This window comes from Chelon labrosus (assembly GCF_963514085.1).
Source record: "Chelon labrosus genome assembly, chromosome: 12".
Classification (NCBI taxonomy): domain Eukaryota; kingdom Metazoa; phylum Chordata; class Actinopteri; order Mugiliformes; family Mugilidae; genus Chelon; species Chelon labrosus.
In genome coordinates this window covers 329446-353849 of record NC_140345.1, presented here as the reverse complement: position 1 = coordinate 353849, position 24404 = coordinate 329446, and the positions used below count along the sequence as shown (strand labels likewise).

At 40.6% G+C, this 24404-nt stretch overlaps 1 protein-coding gene across 1 annotated transcript in view; it reads left to right on the top strand.

Annotated features, from left to right (window-relative positions):
* LOC311496748 (thrombospondin type-1 domain-containing protein 7A-like) overlaps positions 1–24404 on the top strand; it is a 443055-nt gene that overhangs the window by 174739 nt on the left and 243912 nt on the right. Inside the window, exons 10-11 of the mRNA XM_084556712.1 lie at positions 22311–22426; positions 23255–23390. Coding sequence (XP_084412838.1) covers positions 22311–22426; positions 23255–23390 — 252 coding nt within the window. The remainder of the gene's footprint in view (positions 1–22310; positions 22427–23254; positions 23391–24404) is intronic.

Here is a 24404-nt window from a genome sequence, read left to right as displayed (position 1 = left end):
GGTTCAATATGGAGGTGTTAATTAATGGAAAAACTTCTTTGAGCAATTTAGTTGGGATTGGATCTAGAAGACAGGTTGATGGTTTAGATGCTGTAATTGTTGAAGAGAGCTCAAGAAGATCTACTGGGGAGAAGGATTCCAGATATTGATAAGGTCTTACAAAAGTTTCTAATGTCGCTGTACTTGCATCTTTAACAGCTGTTGGAAGGATGCCTTGAATATTTTCTCTAATGCCGACAATTTTATTAGTAAAGAAGCTCATGAAGTCATTACTACTGAGGGCTAAAGGAATAGATGGCTCAACAGAGCTGTGGCTCTTTGTCAGCCTGGCTACAGTGCTGAAAAGAAATCTGGGGTTGTTCTTGTTTTCTTCTATTAATGATGAATAATATGCTGTTCTAATACTACTGAGAGCTTTTTTATAAGTTGTTAAACTATCTTTCCAGGCTATGCGAGCTTCTTCAGAATTAGTGGAATGCCAAATTCTTTCTAGCTTTCGGGCTGCCTGTTTTAAACAGCGCAACTGTGAATTATACCATGGAGCTAGCCTCCTCCTATTTATGACCTTCTTTTTCAGAGGAGCAACTAAGTTTAAAGTTGAACTAAGCGATGCTGCAGTGCCATCGACAAAATAATCTATTAGTGCAGGGGTTAAATTGTGGTTGCTGTCGTCCATAACATTGGTACATGGCACTGAGGTAAATAAAGAAGGAATTAATTCTTTATATCTAGTTACAGCATTGTCAGACAAACATCTACTGTAATGAAATGTCTTTTCAGTTCCTGTGTAATCCATTATTGCAAATTCAAAGGTTATGAGGAAATGATCAGACAAAAGAGGGTTATGAGTAAATACTATTAAACCTTCAGTTTCTATGCCATATGTTAGGACAAGATCTAAGGTGTGATTAAAACTGTGAGTTGATCCGTTTACGTTCTGAGAAAAGCCAATTGAATCTAATAATGATGTAAATGAGGAGCTAAGGCTGTCACTGACAACATCAACATGGATGTTAAAGTCACCTACTATAATGACTTTATCTGTTCTAAGAACTAAATCACATAAAAACTCAGAGAATTCAGCTAAAAACTCAGAATAAGGAGCAGGTGGGCGATACACCACAACAAAAAGAATTGTTTTTTGTATTTTCTGGTCTGGATGGGGAAGACTAAGAGTAAGACTTTCAAATGAATTAAAGCTCTCCTTAGGTCTAGGATTAATAGATAAATCAGAGTGGAAGATTGCTGCCACTCCTCCTCCTCTACCTGTGCTTCTAGGAATATGATAATTACTATGACTGGGTGGAGTAGACTCATTTAAACTAACATATTCATCATCCTGTAGCCATGTTTCAGTCAAACTAAATAGATCAATCTGATGATCAGTTATCAGATCATTCACTAAAAGAGATTTGGATGAGAGAGATCTGACATTTAAAAGACCACATTTAATTTTCCTATTCTTCTGTTCTACCAATGAACTTGTACTGATTTGTATCAGGTTCCTATGAGAAACTCCTCTGTTGTTATTTTTTGGTTTAAATAATCTGGGAGCAGACAGAACATCTATAGAGTTGATAGAGTTTTGGGTGTGAGACAGTCCTAGAGAAGCGGCAGAGAAGTGTGTAAGACTACAACTCCGCCTCCTTTAAAAGCCAAAACCTACCTAAGAATTTTTGCTGATCATGTCCATTGTTTTATGTTCAGCTACTGAATGTTTTTTCACTTATGTTATTCGCTTGAAATTGATGAATCAGTTAAGAGCTGCCGAGATCTCTGCGGAAACAAACCTCTGGATAGAGTCCATTGATCTAAACAACACAGACAAATGGCCACTTTGTAAACTGCAGCATTGAAGGATAGCTTCATCAGATGCATCTCTCTTTAAACAACATTCACATGCTTATATGTACATTGAAAGGGTTATTGTTTTCTATAATTGTTAAACCCGCCTGTACTCCAAATTCAGTTTTGAAAAAACTGCAACTGTGGCAGATATACACTTGATTATGAGGTGGTACTATGTGGTGTGACAGGAGTGTGAAATCGGAGGGGGTAACAACCTCAACCACCATCTCTTTCTGATCAGGCAAAAGCATGGAAAGGCAAATACTTTGAGTACCGTCAAAGATTGTGAGGCATCCCTTCACCGTCCTTCATGAACCCAAAGTTTTCTTACTACTGTAAGAAAACTTTGGGTTATATTTGGCAAAGATATAAGACATAAGAAATAAGACATGTTTATTAATCCCATGTATGGAAAATTACCTTGTCACAGTAGCACGGAATTTGGAAAAAAATATAAACAAAAACAATAACGACTTCGACAGGGGAATTTACCAAAAAACACAAATACAAATTTGAAAAATATATACAAAAAATAACAACACTCACAAATATATAGAGAAAAATAGAAATATAAAGACATTCTGTATATGGTGTGGTGGTGGAAAAAACTTTACAAATGAATAATTGGTAAAACTTTAAAAACTATAAGATGGTGAGGTAGTGGTTTGTGCAAAATAAGGCAGTGCAAAAAAAGCAGATTTATTTGTGCAAAAATGACTGTAAAAACCAAAATGAAGCCATGTCTGACATGTGGGTTATTGTTAACTCAGGCTGGTGTTGTACAGCCTGATGGCAGTTGGAATGAAGGACCTGCGGTAACGTTCCTTCTTGCAATATGTCTGTGAAGGTTCTGAGTCATCCAGGTCACGGTATATCCAGAAAGGTTAAAAAAAGGCAAGTGGACTTGTAGAGTTTTTTGAGAAGACGTTTCACCACTCATCCAAGTAGCTTCTTCAGTTCTAGGGTACTGGTGGGAAGTCTGAGGTTTAAATAGGAACTCCTACTGAAACTTGCTTGTTGTGTTAACAACCAGAAACCGGTGCAACTAGTTTCCGTTAATGTTTTGGGTACTTGGCCCCCCTCAACGACAGGTAAGCACCCAACGTGGATGCAGTCTGCTGCTGAAGGAGCTGCTTAGGTCCCCTACAGTCTGATGCAGTGGATGAGAGGGGTTGTCCATGATTGATGTCAGCTTGGCTAACATCCTCCTCTCACCCAACTCCTCGATGGAGTCCAGAGAGCAGTCCAGAACAGAGCCGGCCTGTCTGACCAGTTTGTTCAGTCTCTTCCTGTCCCTCTCTGAGCTCCCACTGCTCCAGCAGACCACTGCATACACAATGGCAGATGCCACCACAGAGTCATAAAAAGTCCTGAGCAGTGTCCTGCACACCCCAAAGGACCTCAGTTGTCTAAGCAGGTGGAGACGACTTTGGCCCTTCTTGTACACGGTCTACAGTCCCTGACAAAAGTCTTGTCACTTATCCATTTTGTAGAAACAACAGTTTATAACCTGACTTTTAATTAATCCATTGGTTTTAGAAATGGCTCATATGAAAGCTAAAACCCTCCCAAATTATGTTTGATATACTAAAATAAATTTGCTTCACTGAAGAAAGATTGATCATTTAATGAACACAGAAAGGTCAGATTTTGGCAAGACAAAAGTTTTGTCGCCTACAGAAAGTAATGTGAAAATTGAACAAATCATTTACTTCAAATACAAAAATATGATGCATAACATCAGTGAATTAAGTACTGGTGCTGTGAGATCCATATTTAATATCTTGTATGACTTCCATGAGCTTGAAGGACTGCATCCATGCGGTTCGACAATGATTCATACAATTTATTGATGAAGTCATCAGGTTATAAACTGTTGTTTCTACAAAATGGATAAGTGACAAGACTTTTGTCAGGGACTGTACAAAGTTGGCGATGACCTCCCGGTATTCCAGATTGTTTCCCTGAGATACACGCCCGACAATGGCTGTAGCCTCAGAGAATTTCTGGAGGTGGCAGCTGTCAGTGTTGTGTCTGAAGTCTGATGTGTACAGGGTGAAATGGAAGGGAGAGAGCACAGCACCCTGCGGCGTCCCTGTGCTGCAGACTACCACATCAGACACACAGTCGCGAAGCCTCACATACTGCGGCCTGTGAGAGGTAATCGGCGCTGTGTTTCCATTATCTGGTAATTACCAGACTTTGACTGGTAAAATCTGCCGATCTCCGGTATTTTTTAACCCCGCTGGTCAAAATGTCCGGTGAAAATATTCCCTCCAAGCTAATTTTTAATTTTATTAAAATAGGTCATTGTGGCAAAGAAATTTCAAGTGACGTCGAGTCGGCTCCTGAGTTGGCTCCTGCTTTGAAAAAACAACCGGGGTGACAACCTCTGAGGTTTCTCTCTGCAGAATAGCGGTGGAAAAAAGATTTGGGATCCAGCTCATATAACCGGCCATCAAAGACGACTCAAGAATCATTGATCTGGACGTCTGTTTAACCGGCTCAGTTGAGTCCTACCACATTTGACTGATATGTAATGAATAAACGGCACCATTCAAACATCTTACATCTCACTCGGCAGAGAAACAAAACGTACTACCCGACTTGACAGCCGCTCACTGACTTACACACTATAGAGAAGCGAAACTTAACCAACTGATAAATGGCAATCACAGGTAACTGTAATAATCCGTTCTTAGGTGTTTACTATGCTTTATTATGTCTGTGCTGGGAACACTTTCTTTCGCAATTGGGCCATTTTGGCTCAAGTGACTTGGACAACCCGGCTCGTATCAGTGAGTGACTCAGAATGATCTGAATCCCTCGAAAGATCTCGGTCTTACGCTACTACTGCAAAAATTCAGCTACTGCACACTTCACACTACACAAAATGTGTAAAAAGTAAAAAAAAAATAAATACATTTCCAGTTTGTTTATATTGCGTTTTTATTGCATATATTTCAAACTTCAAATTGGCAGTACGCCGCGTTACCAAAATGGTATGTTTACTAATACATCTGTGCAGCAGATAAATGACAGCGTCTTCCACACCTATGCCTGGTCGATAGGCAAACTGAAGCGAGTCCACCTTGTTGTGTACCAGATGACGGAGGTGACGGAGGTGACCCAGGATGATCCTCTGCATGGTCTTCATTAGGTGAGAGGTTAAGACTACTGGCCTGATGTGGTTCTACAGGAGCGGAACTCTCTCCAGACTGATGCTCAAGTTGAAGATGTGCAGAAAAATCCCACAGAGTTGATCTGCACAATCCTTGAGAAGTCTGGAGCTGATGTCATCACTTTAGTCTCACTGATCAATTAGTCTAACCGATCAGGACTGTGCCGGTCGACCCTATGCAGAGCCATGCCAGCTGCGTGGGACGGAATTATCTGCATGTCAGTCAGGTATATCAAATTCCCATACAATGCATCTGAACAGGTCAACATTAAAGAGCAATTTGCAGCGAGAACGAGTTTTCTGAATGTAATCGGAGCTATCGACTGCACACACATTGCTATAAAAGCGCCATCACATGATGAATTTGTAAATGTTAACAGGAAACATTTTCATTCGATCAATGTACAGATCATATGTGATACGCAAATGCAATTAACCAACATTGTGGCACGTGGAGGACAGCTGCCAAAGAGTACATTCGTGTACTTCGTTATCGCGCTAACGTGCGAGAACTTCCTCGGGATGTATTACAGCTGCATGCTAACAGCTAGCAGCTCAATGTCCCTGCTACAGAGTGGCTCCTTTACCTGTAAAGTTCGTAAAGTGTAAGTTCGTTCAGCACGTCTCTGTGAAGCACATGATGCTACACTGCCGGTACTCCCTTTGCAGCCTGGTTAGTGCCGTCAGCTCCACCATCTTACTGGGGAGAGATCTCATGTTCCCCATAATAACAGACGGTATGCATGGTTTGTACCGTCTGTTCTTCTCCCGTCCTGGGAGCACCCTCATGTTGCACAGTGCTAGCAGCTGATCCCGGGTGTAAACAATGGAGCACTGGCTGAAGGGGTCTCCGGATGCCGTATTTAACAGAGAAGTAAAAATAAACATATTCCAAACCTCGCATCCATAGGATTAAAAATCTGACTGAGGTTGGCAACGAAAAGGACACAAGACAGCACAAAAATACACAAACACACAGAGAAACTCTCGGAGCTACTGTAACTACCTGCTGGCATGTCCGGCACCATCTTGAAAAAAAAAAAGTCCTTTAATTCACACATAAAGCAAGTAACCAGGTCTGCTTTCTTTCACCTGCGTAATATTGTCAAAATTAGGAACAGGAAGGTCTTACCAAAGTTTCTTTACGTATTTCAGATGCTTCCAATTTTGCTTCCAAGAAAGGAAATCAAAAAAATTAATGGTTGGTTCAGTACTTTAATTTGGAATGGGAAAAAAGCTCGTATGAGTCTAGCCAGACTGATGAAGCCATGGGAGGATGGTGATTTGTCTGTCCTTGACATTAGGCTTTATCAATTGGCCTTGGTATATAGCAGAGTAGATTAAAAATGACCAAAAGTCTATGTGGCTCGACTTGGAGTCTTTTCAAACTAATCAGTAATCTCAGAGGTCTCTTATTCTCTATAGAAAGAAAGAGGATCAATACTTTAATTGGGAATAACATAATAATAAACTCAACCCTCAAAGTTTGGCAGGATGTAAGAAGGCTGGAGGGTCTGGAGGGACGCCTGTCCTCTCTTTCACCAGTGTGGGGAAACATCTCTCCGGGCTCTTATGATGGGAGCTTTGAATTGTGGCAAAGAAGAGGGATTTCCTCTACTGGGCACTTGTATGAAAAGAAAATATTGCTTTTAATTTGAAGAATTATAGGAGAAATATAACATTCCACAAAATGAGTTCTTTAGATACCTCCAGATACATAGTTTCGTCATAGCAAAAATTACACTGGTGTGTGGTACAACTGTTCTCCATTGGAGAAGGTATTCTATGCTGGGACGAAAGGCATCATTTGACTAGGATATAATGTACTTTCTAAATGTGTCAAAGGTAAACCTGTATTTATGCCCAAGAACTGGATTAATGACTTGCTCGGAGACTTTGATGAGGCAACTTGGTCACAAGTCTAGCAATCTGCAAATAATAATTATATCTGTAACAGGACAATTTAGATTACTGCATCGCCTGCAAATTACCCCGCAACTTAGACACAGAATGGATCCCTCTAAATCTCAGCTGTGTTTGAAACGTAATGCGGAAACTGGTAGTTTTATCCACTGCATTTGGGCTTGTAAATATATAGATGACTACTGGGAAGACCTTGTGAATAGGCTGAATCTTATTTTTGATACTAAACTACATAAGGACCCAAAGTGTCTTTTGTTTGGGTTCGCAGGTTCTCAAATTAGAGATAAAAATTCCAAGATACAAGGAAAAATATATTGCTTCAGTGGATAAATTGTAAACCTCCAACAGTAGCTGGCTGGCATAAGATTATTTTTGGCATTATACCAATGGAGTATCTGTCTTGTAGGGCTAGATATGAGATGGAGGCCTTTTATAAGATCTGGTCCCCCTTTTTGAAATATATTGGTAGCAGACTGGCGACCATTGTGTTGAAGGGTCTGGTGGATCGTAGTCAGCAGGGTATGTAATATGTCGAGGATGACTGATGCTTTGAGTGTCTAGATATCAGCGTACTATACACGAACATGTTATTGTTGTTATTGTTGTTGCTATTGTTTTTATTTTGTGATCCATGGCCTAATCTTCTTTGTGTTGATCAACTATGTTTGTTTGTCCACTTATGTAGTTTTTTCTGGTCCTTATCCTTTTGTACCATTTTTATTTCTCTCCTCTTTGTGTGTACTGTACATGGAGAACTATAAATTATGTGAGATGAAGATGTGGCACTATGTCTGCAAATGATATCTATAGAGAGGACCTTTTTGATCAATAAAGATAATGTTAAAAAAAAAAAAAAAAAAGAAAAATTAGGAACATGCTACCTCAAAGTGAGGCTGAAAAACTTCAGCTCATGCATTTGTGTCTTCCAGGCTGGATTATTGTAACATCATTACTGTCTGACTGTCCAGATATCTCTTTTTAAAGGCTTCCAATTGATTCAAAATGCCACAGCAAGGGCATTGACTAGAATTAGCAAGAGAGATCATTTTACTCCACTTTTAGCTTCTCTTCATTGGCTCCCTGTAAAATCCAGAAAAGAATAGAATCCTCCTTCTTACATACATAGCCCTTAAAGGCCTAGCTCCATCGTATCTTAAAGACTTCATAGTACTGTTCCATCCCAATAGGTCACTTCAATCTCAAAGTGCAGGCTTATTTGTAGTTCCTAGTTTCAAAAAGTAGAATGGGAGGTAGAGCCTTCAGCACTCAAGCCCCTTTCCTGTGGAACCAGCTCCCAGATTGGAAGGCAGATACATATAATTTCTCATCTCATTTCCTCTCTCTTACTAATCATGCTGCAGTTATCCACCTAAATGCACAATTCTCCATCCTGCCTATGATAACCTCTTATATGAAATCATAATAGCAGCTAACATCCCTGTAACAGAACTACTGTTGTCATTGATTTATGCCCCTATACTCTGGTTCATAGTCATTATCAATCCTCTATGTAGCATCATCTGCTATATCTTATATTTGTATCATTCTACATGGATGCTTAAGTCAGACGTATGACAAATGTCTCGTTCCTCCAGCTGGTCTTTTCTCCTCCTCTCCTCTCTTTTTCTGTCTCTACTCAACTACTCTCAAGCATATGGGTACCCCCATATGAACTGGGTTCAGCTCAAGGTTTCTTCTTGTTAAAAGGGAGAATTGAATTGAAATGAATACATGAACACACACACAAGACATGGAATAAACTGCCACCACCAAGATGGGGTCTATTAAGTTGATTGCCAATTACCATATAGCAGCTTCGTATTCCTCTGGTGTGAAAGAGGTTTGGCAATCAACGCTTTGATAGACACATGTACAAAACAAAATTAGACTATTAATAGAGAAGGAAAAGTCCAAATCATCCATGCTGAGTAGGGGTGTAACAGTACACACAATTCACGGTTCGGTACATACTTCGGTGTTGGGGTCACGGTTCGGTACAACGGGAAAAAAGCAACAAAAACTCACACATGTATAAGACTAGCTTTTTTCATTTATTTTTAACAGACACCAGTAGATTGAAAAAAAATAAAAACCACTTCCTGTTATAAAAGTAAAAAATAGAATAAAACATAAAACAAATGCATTAGGAGGACTCATTCATTTTGTTCATACTGAGGAAAAGAAAAGGCACAATTTCTTGTAGGGATAAACTGAAGTAGTCAGATAGCAACTGGCAACTTTGGTAACTTCATTATAGGAAACTAACTAAACTAAACTAACTAAACTTTTTTCCTCGCACCAGTGACAGATATATCGGGGTGATGCCGTCCTATGTGCGTTAGCATGTTTGATGTGTTTCCAGCTACGTACCGGACCTCCGCGAGACAATCTTTGTCCGGTACACCACTCGCGTGCCATCGCTGTTATGTTGCACCAGGTGAACCAAACCAAAGTGTTCCTACACTGGAGATTTAAATGAAGCCGGCGGCTCTTCCAACTCCACACTTCTCTTAGTAAATCCGTGCTCCACATGTGTGCATCGAACCGTGATGCCTGTACCGTGGCACCGCGGGACAAATACAAATACCGCTACACCCCTAATGCTGAGAATTAATTCTGGGTCTGCTGGAGCCTATCCCAGCTGTCATCGGGCGAGAGGTGGGGGTACGCCCTGGACAGGTCGCCAGTCTTTCGCAGGGCTAACACAGAGAGACAGACAACCATTCACACTCACACCTACGGCCGATTTAGAATCATCAATTAACCTAATGAGCATGTCTTTGGACGGTGGGAGGAAGCCGGAGTACCCGGAGAGAACCCACGCAGACACAGGGAGAACATGCGAACTCCACACAGAAAGGCCCAGTCGGCCCATGGATTCGAACCCGGGACCTTCTCGCTGTGAGGCATCAGTGCTAACCACCTCTCCACTGTGTCGCCCTAATGCTGAATACAAAATACAAAATGGAAATAAAAGCAAGTGAGGGAGTTAAGAGGTTACTTGACATTATTGTAGACTGGCAAAATTCACATACTGGGGAGGTTGGGGTCGATGGATAGGTCAACAAAGCAATAGACAAGCTAGTATAGTGTAATACATTAACTGGAAATGGTAGAAGGACCCAATAAAAGTACACACAAGTAGATGGCGCAGGATGAAATAATAAAGTTCACTTTAATGTGACTTACTGTGGTGAACAAAAAGAACTGCAGTCAAGGCAAGTAATCGAAACAGAGTTCAACAAAATGTAATCCAACATAAATCAGTCCAAACAAATGAATCGAGAAGTCCAAACAGAAATCAAGTGAGGTTTAGAAGCATGTGGTTTTCACCCTGCCAATCAGCAAAGATCAAGGCAAGGTCCGCCTCTGCATGAATGCTGAGTGTAACTACTTTATTAGGTATCATAAAGAAGTAGAGGTGGAAAAAAGATTCGGGATCTGGCTCATTGAACCGGCCACCAAAGAAGACTCAAGAATCATGAATCTAGACGTCTATTGAACCGGCTCAGTTGAGTCCTACCACATTTGATTGTTATATAATCAATAAACGGCACCATTCAAACATCTTACATCTCACTTGGCAGAGAAACAAAATGTACTAGCCGACTTGACCACTAGCAAGCTGCGCAAAGTGCCCTCGAGTAGTGAATCCGAGTCATTGCTTAACCGAGAGCAGGGATTCATGAGTAGCGAATCTGTAGCAGATTTGCTACTCATGAGTCCGCTGTGGATTCGCTACTCATGAGTCCCTGCTTAACCGAGAGCAGGGAGTCAACAGGCACTCACTTGGTTGGCAGAGAAACGAAACATAACCGACTCAGACCATAAGAATATAAAATATTCTTTCGTAGCAGTGACCCTGTCCTCATTCTTTTTTTTTTTTTTTTTTTTGCACAGCCTAATTTTGAGCTTTAGGTTCAGGCTTATGTAAGCTACTTGATATGATTTTCAGTGGCTATGTATCACAACTGATAAATGGCAATAACAGGTAACTGTAATAATCCTTTATTAGGTGTTTACTATGCTTTATTATGTCTCAAGTGAATGTACTGGAAATACTTTCTTTCGCAATCGGGCCATTTTGGGTCAAGTGACTCAAGTGACTCGCAAAACCCAGCTCATATCAGTGAGTGACTCAGACTGATCCGAATCCGTCAAAAGATCCGGGTTTTACACTATTATAAAGAAGTGGCCAAATGTTGTCTAATGTGATAATGTGAATGTTGACAAGAGCATGAATCAGCACTTATGTTCTAATGGTCTAAAACAGGGGTTCTTAACCTTTTTGACCTCAGGGCCCAATTTCCCTAGTACAAAGTGGTCCGGGGCCCATTCAAATATTAACACTTTCATTTTAATTGATCCGAGCCTTGGTTTGATTTGTAACCAATAACTGAATCAAGTCCACAGTTTAACAAGCTAAAACCTTGTGAAATAAACGATATGATACACAGTGACCATCTCAAAGACATTTATTTATATCCTGTATGCAAACCTGCACATACAACAACATTGAATAGTATAGCAATTATAACATATCAAGTTGCTACAAGAAGAAATATAAAGGCTCAATATTTAGATTTAGATAGACTCTCAAAAACTGATGAGAAATTCTGATAAATAAAATTCTGTGGTAATAAAATAAATACATTCAAAATAATAAAGGTTTCAAATTAAATAACTGTCCAACTGTAAATTACACTAGGGAGCTAGCCTCCTTAAATAACTTATTGTAGGGCAAAACAGCCACTAGACACGTAGATAAGACTTATTTAACTTCATAGTTAGCTTACTTATCATGATGGACGAGATCAGCAACTGCCACCTTATCCAATTCAACATACACTTTGATCGTGTTCAGAGCTCAAAGATTTCTTCTTTATTTCTGCTGTCTTTATTTCTGCCAGGTTTCCCTTGATAAAGAGCTGCTTGTGAGCTCTAAAGACAGATTCAAGGATTGAAAACAAGACGATAAACTCCTTGTTCTCGCTGGGGTCTGTTGTAGAAATGTGGTCTCAGGTTAACAGGTTCTTCTCAGCCTCCTCTGTCCTGCTGAAGAGTCCTAGAGCAAAACACCTTTTCCTTCACTTCATTGTGGATGTGAGCATTTGCTGAATGCAGGAAAATGTAAATGTCTCCTCCTGCTGATACATCTGGCAGCTGGAAGTACGCACATTTTTTTCAATTCGCCAGCGAAAAGGACAAGAACAACATAACGGTAAAATGCACACTCTGCGTTGGTGAAAAGCTTCTGTCGACCACAAAAAATTCCACTTCCAATTTAAAAAAAACATCTTGTATCCAAGCAGAGTTAATTTTATGCGGGGCCGTTAGGGACATTATTCAGAATTAGCCTCTCACATACACACGTCAAACGCAAAACTCTTACATACACACGTCAAACGCTCTCACATACACACGTCAAATGCAAAACACTCACATACACCCGTCAAATGCTCTCACATATACATGTCAAATGCTCTCACATGCACATGTCAAATGCTCTCACATATACATGTCAAAATGCTCTCACATATACATGTCAAACGCTCTCACATTTATATGTCAAAATGCTCTCACATTTATATGTCAAACGCTCCAGCATTTTGACATGTATATGTGAGAGCATTTGACATATAAGGCCTCGTCCACATGTACGAAAACGATCTTTTCCCTCTCCGTTTTCGATGCATCGTTTCAAGAAATATCCGCATCCACACAGATCCCTTTCAGCACCTATAGGCGGCGCTGTTTCAGTTTCAGAAATTCGCTTAAAACGGAGAGGAAGAGGCGGAGCATGCGCATAAAGCTTGAGCGCTGTTACAAATCGGCTTTAGAAGAAACCAAACTCAAGGAGAAATGATATTTTGCCCTGGTAACCCTAATAGGCCCAATATCTTCTCCAGCAGGAAAACTAGCATGTAGTCCGCCATTGTTGTTGATGTTGTTATGAGACGTCTCTCGGGAGGTGGAAGGCTGCTCGGGGGTGTGGCGATGACGTCATCGTTTTCTCCGTTTGTGTCTGTCCACACAGAAACGCAAGAGGAGCGTTTGCGAATTTCTCCACCCTGGGACCCGTTTTCAGAAAAGTGCGTTTTAGGGCAATGCGTTTACAGGATACGTGTGGACAATCGGCCAAAACGATGCAAAACTTCTGCGTTTTTGCGTTTCTGTGTGGACAGGCCCTGAATGTGAGAGCGTTTGACATAAATGTGAGAGCGTTTGACATGTTAATGTGAGAGCATTTTGACATGTATATGTGAGAGCATTTGACATGTGAATGTGAGAGTATTTGACATGTATATGTGAGAGCATTTGATGGGTGTATGTGAGTGTTTTGCATTTGACGTGTGTATGGGAGAGCATTTGATGTGTGTATGTGAGAGCGTTTGACGTGTGTATGTGAGAGGCTAATTCTGAATAATGTCCCTAACGGCCCCTCATATAATTTGGTTGGATGAATGACGTTATTCATTGTCAGGACTTCTCGGTGCATTTAAAGGAGGCTGTGTGTCCGTGTCAGTTAAGTTGCAGCATGTGCGAGGCGCTGCAAACGGCTTTTAATTTTTGGTACCGCATGAGTACTCTAACGCGTTTTTATTCTTACTTTTATTCATAGGTAACGCTGTAACGTAACAGATTACTTTTAATTGATGGTAACGTTGTAACCTAATGTGTAATGCAGGGGGAAGAGCCGAACATGCGGTGGCAATTGATTTGTGGGTTTGACTGTTCTGTTTATTTTCACAGACGTCACAGATGCTGGTGGCTTCACCCCCCTTACAAGCAATAGAGAAACATTCTATGTTAGAGGATGTTGTTTAAAACAACTCTATAGCATCTACAATGAAGCGCTGTATTTCTACAGGTTCACAGGAAGATCCTGGACAACCAAAGCCAGGAAGATAGCACACATAGTACTTCAAACTAGCCACATTCATGGCCGACATAAACATAACTAGATGATCACAAGTGATCATGAAGGGGTCCATGCTGTGGCGAAGTTGTCCCCGAGCTGAAAGGAGGCAAAGTGTCTGGGGAGGAATCCTTTGGCTGACAAGTGAATAAGAGTCAGGCGGGTCAGAAACAACGAAATTTGGTGGGCTTGTATGCAGTCTTCCACAGATGCCATTGCCTCAGTCTGCCAGTAGAGGGTAGGCTAGAGGGTAGAGTCATAGGCTAAAGCAGATGGGAAAAGACCTGACAGGAGGTCAAGTGTCACCAGTAGCGCCCCCTATTGACTGTGTAGGGGATCCTGTCATCCTCGCTATCTCTCCCTTTAAAGTAAATTTAAGAGATTGCCCTGCGGAAGAACCCTTCTAGTGGACAAAACAATACACCTTAGCCATAAAAGTGCCAGGTTCAGATGCTGGACAGACCCACGCTAAGGGGCCCTTAAGGGGCCTCTCTGAATGCTGAGGACGTCAACTGAGCCAAAAAGACAAATTTACACCTCTGTGGAATTTCACACTCTCTTTTTCTGATCTAATTAGTCCTGAATCGAATCAACACGATATGAGGAACTACAAAGAAGAAGGGAGTTACCTCTTTGGCTTCGTATGGACATAATCTAGAACCCTTAATGTTATATTCATTATGCTTTAAGCCTGTGATTCACCAATTCTTCCTTTTCAGAGACACACACATGCAAACATGCCAGACACTTTCTTCCTCCCCTTCTCCCAGAGTGACCAAACAAATAAGCAGGTCGTAAATACCCCTCTCCCAGAGCAAGACTCTGATATGCATTCCTCTAAGAACCTAAGTTTGTTAATATGACTATCGAAATTGTAATAACCTGGTTAGTTATATTTTGTTTTTCAGGAAGTGCTTAGGATCACAATTAGACGATTTTGATCCTTGTACGATAAACCTAGCCCAAATACACATAATTTGTCACAGTAAAGATAGATGAACAGTGCCCTCAAGTGGCAATTCCTAAAAACATTTTCTTTCTTTTTAAACCATTGTTAAAATGAAAGTGTGTATATGTTCTTACATGAGTAGCAGCTATAACTATTGAAATTGTTATTTTAGAAACCCCAACCTTTTCTTCATTAGTAAAATATCCTGAAGAACCTGATGTTATTAATTCACTGATGCTTTTGAGCTATTTTGATTTTGTCATTCAGATACGTCATCTTGTCATGTTGTATTGTTGAATGTTGCTGCATAGGCAAGAACATTGCTAACGAGCCATGATGAGTGATGGAATGATTAAAATAGTTAAAATAAAGTAGGTTAAGAAGATCAGGCAATAAGATATCTTGAGACAAAGAAGTATAGGCGTTCCCTTCTCTTTCCGCGCGAAGAATTTGGAAACCCGATCCAAAACACGCCCTGAATAATTAACACATAAAACCAGAGGGACACGCTCTTCTCCGCACTTTTTACTTCTAATCTTTCTCCTTTTACTTTTACTCCTCTCTTCTTTCCGTATTTAGTGACGTTTATACTTAGTAACTTTGTTTTAAGAACAGCTTGAATATTGTCCCGCAGAATTTCCAAGCTCTGTTTTTTTCTCGTCTGACCTTTTTCCTGACGTACAAATTTTGCAGTGACTTAAATATTTTTCTAGCTTTATTCATTTTTCTACTCTACGAACCGAAGTACTAATTAAGAAAACCAGCATCGTTTATAACTTCTTTGAACACAAAGACATTGCAAAGTGTCATCTGCTGCCTTTGACTTAACACCTACAATGCTCTCAAGTGAAGCGTTGGAGTAGGAGCATCTGTGCCATTTCGTCACCACCTCGTCACACCGACGCTTCGCCATCACCGTGCCGAGAAGACTCTACGGAAAAGTAGGCTCAAATGTTCCTACCGCTTAAGATAAAGAGTTGGAGTCACTACTTTGAAACTCCCTATTAACATCTTTTAGAGAAGCTTGATTAGATTCGGTATCAAATCCATTCCCATTAGTTTAGGCCATAATAGATCTCCATCTCTCGCCATCGCTCCAGAAATGAATTATTTCAGATCTTACCATATTCGTTTTATTTGATTACACACCTATATACATATATTCTTTTAGTCCCTCATTTATACATAGTTGTCACTTCAATAAATATTTATTCACACTTAAGAAGTTGTTTGTGACGTTGTTTTTTGGCAGAGAATGAATGGTACAAATTGTGGTAAAGGATTCACTTCCTCAGATTTAAAAATGATTTAATCGAGACTGATAAATTGACTTAAATCGTGTTCTTCCTACGATAAAAGGAGGTGGTTCCATAACGAGACATTTAAAAAGTGTAGTAAACGCTACAACTGTATTGCACGAAACTTAGTGGACTTGTAAGTGGACTTAAAGTCATATGAAATGTTTCTGTGTCACCTGTAGCACCCCCTGTAGATGTAATGTCATGCAACTTGATGGGCGTCTATTCAATTCAATTCAATTCAATTTTATTTATATAGCGTCAATAACAATACAAATCGTCTCAAGACGCTTTACAAAAACCCGGCCTGAAACCCCCAGAGCAAGCCTGAAGGCAACGGTGGCAAGGAAAAACTCCCTTTTAACAGGAAGAAACCTCGAGCAGGACCCAGCTCATATGGAGGGACCCATCTGCCTAAGGCCAGCCGGGTACAGACAGAAGAAAGAGAGAAGAGAACAGCAAAGAGAGAAGAGAAGAGAACAGCAAGATAAACATACATCATACACAGCAGTAAACATTCTACATAGTAATAGCACAGAATTGCATGACTAGGAGTAGATAGGAAATTAGAGGGCATATCTCTGTGCCAGAGAAAAGAAAGTGGAGGATGCGAGAGAGGAGAGAGAAGAAAGAAGGAGGACATGTGTTTGGTGCATCGTCCCCCAGCAGCCTAGGACTATAGCAGCATAACTAAGGGATGGTTTAGTCCAGCCCTAACTATAAGCTTGATCAAAAAGGAAAGTCTTAAGCCTGACCTTAAAAATAGAGAGAGTGTCTGCCTCCCGAACCCAAACTGGGAGCTGGTTCCACAGGAGAGGAGCCTGATAGCTGAAAGCTCTGCCTCCCATTCTACTTTTTGAAATTCTAGGAACCACAAGTAGGCCTGCACTTTCAGACCGAAGTGATCTGTTGGGATGATATGGTATAATGAGGTCTTTAAGATACGATGGAGCTAGGCCTTTAAGGGCCTTGTATGTAAGGAGGAGGATTTTGAATTCTATTCTAGACTTTAAAGGGAGCCAGTGAAGAGAAGCTAAAACTGGAGTAATATGATCTCTCTTGCTAATTCCTGTCAATGCTCTTGCTGCGGCATTTTGAATCAATTGGAGGCTTTTTAAAGAGCTATTTGGACAGCCAGACAGTAATGAATTACAATAATCCAGTCTGGACGACACAAATGCATGAACTAGTTTTTCAGCATCACTCTGAGACAAGATGTTCCTAATTTTGACGATATTACGCAGGTGAAAGAAGGCAGTCCTGGTCACTTGCTTTATGTGACATTTAAAGGACATATCCTCATCAAATATAACACCAAGGTTTTTTACAGTAGTACTGGAGGCCAAGGTAATGCCATCCAAAGACACCATGTGATTAGATAATGAATCTCTGAGATGCTTAGGACCGAATACAATAACTTCTGTTTTGTCTGAGTTTAAGAGTAGGAAATTACAGGTCATCCAAGCCTTTATGTCTTTAAGGCATGCTTGGAGTTTAACCAACTGATTAGTTTCATCTGATTTCATGGATAAATATAGCTGGGTGTCGTCTGCATAGCAATGAAAGTTTATGCCATGTTTTCTAATAATCTTGCCTAATGTCAACATGTGTAACGTGAAGAGTATTGGTCCTAGCACAGAACCCTGAGGAACTCCGTAACTGTTTCTGTACTATGATGAACTCTAAAACCTGACTGAAACCTGACTGAAACTCTTCAGACCATTCTTGTTTAAGTGGTCACACAACTGATTAGCAACAACTTTTTCTAGAATTTTGGAAATAAAAGGAAGGTTGGAGATTGGTCTATAGTTGGCTAAAACATCTGGATCTAAAGTGGCTTTCTTGAGTAAGGGCTTAATTACAGCAATCTTAAAAGACTGAGGCACATATCCTGTTAATAAAGATAAATTTATCTGGTTCAATATGGAGGTGTTAATTAATGGAAAAACTTCTTTGAGCAATTTAGTTGGGATTGGATCTAGAAGACAGGTTGATGGTTTGGATGCTGTAATTGTTGAAGAGAGCTCAAGAAGATCTACTGGGGAGAAGGATTCCAGATATTGATAAGGTCTTACAGAAGTTTCTAATGTCACTGTACTTACATCTTTAACAGCTGTTGGAAGGATGCCTTGAATATTTTCTCTAATGCCAACAATTTTATTAGTAAAGAAGCTCATGAAGTCATTACTACTGAGGGCTAAAGGAATAGATGGCTCAACAGAGTTGTGGCTCTTTGTCAGCCTGGCTACAGTGCTGAAAAGAAATCTGGGGTTGTTCTTGTTTTCTTCTATTAATGATGAATAATATGCTGTTCTAATACTACTGAGAGCTTTTTTATAAGTTGTTAAACTATCTTTCCAGGCTATGCGAGCTTCTTCAGACTTAGTGGAATGCCAAATTCTTTCTAGCTTTCGGGCTGCCTGTTTTAAACAGCGCAACTGTGAATTATACCAGGGAGCTAGCCTCCTCCGATTCATGACCTTCTTTTTCAGAGGAGCAACTAAGTTTAGAGTTGAACTAAGCGATGCTGCAGTGCCATCGACAAAATAATCTATTAGTGCAGGGGTTAAATTGTGGTTGCTGTCGTCCACAACATTGGTACATGGCACTGAGGTAAATAAAGAAGGAATTAATTCTTTATATCTAGTTACAGCATCATCAGGTAAACATCTACTGTAATGAAATGTCTTTTCAGTTCATGTGTAATCCATTATTGTAAATTCAAAAGTTATGAGGAAATGATCAGACAAAAGAGGGTTATGAGTAAATACTGTTAAACCTTCAGTTTCTATGCCATATGTTAGGACAAGATCTAAGGTGTGATTAAAACTGTGAGTTGATCCATTTACATTCTGAGAAAAGCCAATTGAATCTAATAATGATGTAAATGAGGAGCTAAGGCTGTCACTGACAACATCAACATGGATGTTAAAGTCACCCACTATAATGACTTTATCTGTTCTAAGTACTAAATCACATAAAAACTCAGAATAAGGAGCAGGTAGGCGATACACCACAACAAAAAGAATTGTTTTTTGTATTTTCTGTTCTGGATGGGGAAGACTAAGAGTAAGACTTTCAAATGAATTAAAGCTCTCCTTAGGTCTAGGATTAATAGATAAATCAGAGTGGAAGATTGCTGCCACTCCTCCTCCTCTACCTGTGCTTCTAGGAATATGATAATTACTATGACTGGGTGGCGTAGACTCATTTAAACTAACATATTCATCATCCTGTAGCCATGTTTCAGTCAAACTAAATAGATCAATCTGATGATCAGTTATCAGATCATTCACTAAAAGAGATTTGGATGAGAGAGATCTGACATTTAAAAGACCAAATTTAATTTTTCTATTCTTCTGTTCTACCAATGAACTTGTACTGATTTGAATAAGGTTCCTATGAGAAACTCCTCTGTTGTTATTTTTTGGTTTAAATAATCTGGGAGCAGACAGAACATCTATAGAGTTTATAGAGTTTAGGGTGTGAGACAGTCCTAGAGAAGCGGCAGAGAAGTGTGTAAGACTACAACTCTGCCTCCTGGTCTGAACTCTGGGTTGTCATGGTTTCGGGGGGTTAATAAAATCGGCCATATTCCTAGAGATGAGAGCAGCACCCGCTAAAGTGGGGTGGATGCCATCTCGTCTAATCAGACCAGGTTTTCCCCAGAAAGTGTGCCAATTGTCAATGAAGGCCACGTTGTTTGCTGGACACCACCTAGATAACCAGCGATGGAATGACGACGTGCGACTAAACATGTCATCATTGGTCAGGTTGGGCAGGGGACCAGAGAAAACTACGGAGTCCGACATAGTTTTAGCAAACTTACACACCGATTCCACATTAAGTTTTGTGACCTCCGATTGACGTAACCGGGTGTCGTTACTGCCGACGTGAATAACAATTTTACTGTATTTAACCTTAGCCTTAGCCAGCAGTTTCAGATACGATTTTGTGTCGCCCGCTCTGGCCCCTGGAATGCATCTAACTATGGTCGCTGGTTTCTCTATCTTCACGTTCCGCAAAATAGAGTCGCCAATCACCAGAGTTGGTTTCTCAGCGGGCGTGTCGCTGAGTGGGGAAAACCGGTTGGAGACGTGAAGGGTTTGGTGGTGCTCCACGGGCCGAGTGGGACTATGCTTCCTTCGAACCGTCACCCAGCCGCCCTGGTTTCCCGGCTGCTCGGGAGCTGTCGGGGGACAGCTAACTGGAGCTATGCTAACAGGAGCTACTCTTGGTCGGTCCGCACCGGCTACAGGGCCCTGGCTAGCTGCTGGTTGGTTTTCAATTGTGCGGAACCGTGCTTCCAATTCAGAAAGCCTCGCCTCCAGTGCTACGAAAGGAGTGACGCTAGGAGTCTACACAGTATGTTACAGATTGTGTATGCCAGATTTCAAGAAGTTAGCTATTGTTTGTATTCTTTTTGAGATATTGAAATGTTACTTTTGTAGCGGCCCCTAGAGACCAAGGGTCACAAAAGTTGGGGTGCTTGTACAGAATCATATTATTAACGATGATAGGAAGTTTGTTTGATTAAGTTTGGGTATATACTTCACAAAATATTAGCTTTGAAGTTATACAGAGCCACGCTGTAAAAAATTAATTAACCATTAAATTTGTCATCAATAACCCTGCTAAAGTTCTTTTGATGACTTTTTATCATATTTGTCCATGAATGATTCAGTCCAACTTTGGTGAGAATTGGATGAACGGGCTAGGAGGTGTTGATTTTGCTTTGAGGTGCAATTTTTTCAAATTGCCGGAAAAAAATGGCAGATGGAAATGGGCATGGCCCGGTCCATTAGAACCAGGTCTGTATAAGGAATCGGAGGGAGAAATAATTTTGTTTCTAGGACACACGGTTCTCGAGATATGAGTGTAAATTGGCTTATTATAGCGTCACCTAGCTGTAGGCATGTGTATTGACACCTTGGTAAAGTGACATGCTGGGACTTCTACCAAGTTACCAGGTTTGATTCCTTTTGCTCTTGTAGTTTGTCCTGGGCATACAATTTTAGCTAAGCAGAACAATCAATAGGGATCCTGCAACTTTGTTAAAAAAAAAAAAAAGAAAAGAAAAGAAAATATAGGTTCCACCACAAACCTGCACAAGGACATTTGTGACGTTTGTTTCCTGAGTTTGGTTCTGTTTTTGCTTGTGTGGATTTGATTGCAGTGTTTTTTCCATGTGAATGCAATATATATTTGCTGTGTTGGGCTAATATATATATGAACAATACTAAATAAAGATCTGTTCAGGAGCTGAAAGAGACAGTGTGATAGTTTCCTGAACTAAGATAAATTTCTGTAAAAATGATCTGTTAACAGATCTGTTAAACATATCCTACACTGCTTTCCTCTGGGGGATGCAATCGTGCCTTCTCCAGGTATTTCAAGTGCTGTCAGACAGATGGCTGACATCAGTAATAAACTAGTTGTGAATACCAGGGTTTTTATTGCCCTAGATTTTGCCTAGATACTGTCACTGTTTTATACGAGTCTTCTTTATATATAAAACTTAACTGGACATGGGTTTAGTTTGGAAAAACATCCATATTTCAGTTAAATGTGAACTAGTTTGATTAATGATATTTTATTTATAAGTCCAATGAAGCGTCTTCATCTTCTGTAACCGCTTGTCCTGTGAGGGGGCGCGGGGGGGCTGGAGCCTATCCCAGCTGTCATTAGGCGAGAGGCGGGGTACTCCCTGGACAGGTTGCCAGTCTATTGCAGGGCTAACACAGAGAGACAGACAACCATTCACACTCACATGCACACCTACGGCCAAACTAACCTAACAAGCATGTCTTTGGACACTGGGAGTACCCGGACACAGAGAGAACATGCACTCCACACAGAAAGGCCCAGTTGGCCCATGAACCTGGAACCTTCTTGTTGTGAGGCATCAGTGCTGACCACTACGCCACTGTGCCGTCCTCAATGAAGCACTTGAACCTTAATGCTTAATTTTATAGGCTCAGTGTGCGATGAAGACAGAAACATTTGTGTGTTATCTAGTCAGACTTCATCTTTATCTTGCAGTTCTCAGCACTCTTGCTCCATAATACTCACTTTCCAAAGCTGTGTTTCTCAGACTCTCACGATGCTATGTAAATGTCAAAATGCTTCCCAGCAGTGTTAATTTTCAGACCTGCTGTGTGTTTTATTTCATTTTTTTTTATTGTTGTCTAGGTGTCCAGACAGCCCTCGGCCCAGCACTGTTCGACCATGTCAGCTGCCCTGCAAGAAGGATTGCATCGTGACCCCATTCAGCGACTGGACGTCGTGTCCAGTTACTTGTGACCCGGGTAGGGTAAAGGGAAGCATGAGAGGAGAAATAACTCATCAGAAATCAGAATCAGAAAAGACTTAATTGCCAAGTATGTTTGTACATACAAGGAATTTGCTTTGGTGTCAGTACGTACAAAAAAAAAAAAAAAAATCTAAATAAAATAGCAATAGTAAATATGGAACTCGGCACTCAAATATACAAAATATATACACTGTATATACAACAACAGGAACATTTACACTGGGATGGTGGTGGGTTTGATGTGTTCATGGGGGGGGGGGGCGCTAGCATTGTTCAGCAGACGCACTGCTGAACAATGTAGCATACCAGGTGGTGATGGAGTTGGTGAGGATAGACTCAATGATGGCAGTGTAGAAGTGCATCATCATTGTCTTTGGCAGGTAAAATTTCTTCAGTGCATCCTCTGCTGTGCTTTTTTGATTAGGGCACTGATGTTCAGCTCCCATTTGATGTCCTGGGAGATGATGGTGCTCAGGAAATAGAAGGACTCCACAGTGTTGACTATAGAGTCACACAGGATGATGGGGCGGAGTGGGACTATGTACATTTTAATTTGATTCAGCTAATAATCTTCTCTTGTGCAGAGAATTGCATGCCACCCACATACAGAGGTTTGAAGTCAATTCCAAAGTTTAATAGGATTTTTTTCTAAATCACCATTGTTGGCTCAATATACTAAGTAATCAGATGTGTGTGTTCTCTACAATGCCTGTCAAATTAGATTTTGCAGAGGAAGTCTCCAAGTCCATTCTTCAAGGACTATTAACAGAACACCTTGGCTTATCATGTTGACCTTTTTCAGTGATTGTCTGTGTTTGTTTAGCTGGTAACGCTGTGAAGAAAAGGCAATCAAGGAAGCGGATTATCATCCAGGCGCCTTCCAATGGAGGACAAGACTGTCCAGAGGTGCTTGAAGAGGAGAGGGGCTGTGAGTTCCCCAAAATCTGTCCAGGTTTCAGGTAAAACACTGAAGGTATCCATTACCGCTCACATCAGATTGAGTCCCTTTCCCATGTTTTTTTATTTGATTAAGTATAAAACTGATGGATTTGCTGTTTCTGTCTAAGTCACCTCCTGGTGGTTAAATCTCACCATTAAAGACAAGTTTTTCTGTTATGATAAAAAAGATACAAATGGAGTCTGATTGTCACATCACACTTCTCAAAATGTCAGATATTAGTATGTCTTGATTTACATGTGGGTGTTTAAGCTAGCTAACAATAAAAGGCTGGGATATGGATGAAATAACTGATTATCATAATAGTAGTTTGGCTGAATTTTGGTTGAATAGACCAGTGTTGTGTTCTCATTTTCAGGCAATGACGACCACTTGAAGATGCTTTTGAACTGTTTACTAAAGGTCTCGTAGCCCGTAAAAACATACAGGCACGATCTCAATAACACACACTTCCTGCTTCCGTTTCCGGGTTCCCCCTATTTGTTATAGACCCGGACATTATGTGATGTCATGTAATACATATATACTCATTAGTTTACACCATATCCCCCTTACTTTAAGTTTGAAAAGGACTGTAGCTGTAATCTTAGGCAACACAGAACATCAGTTTTCTTCAAACAATTGGAATCTGTGGCTTTTTAACTTCTCTGCCAGACCTTGTTCTCACAACACAAGGAGTGCCCTGAAGCCCCTCCTGTAAGTGCTCAGTTTGGTCCTTACCCTGGGACTCTGGCACAGGCATAGGAATGAGATGGTGACGGTTCCTCCTCAGTATTCCTTGTAATCCACTCACCAGATAGGACCACGGGCTGTGGTGTGTGGACGTCACAGTCCCTTGTGCCCTTGCATTAGTAATCTGAACCTGGTCTCCCGGTAACAGCTTTGTAAGATTTCTGGCTCTGTGTCTCACATTGTAACACTTTGCATCAATATAACTTTTGTCCTTCTCCTTGTGCCGGAGCGCCTGCATGTCTGGTAGAGCGGGTTGCAGTCTCTCAGGCAGGATAGGCAGGGT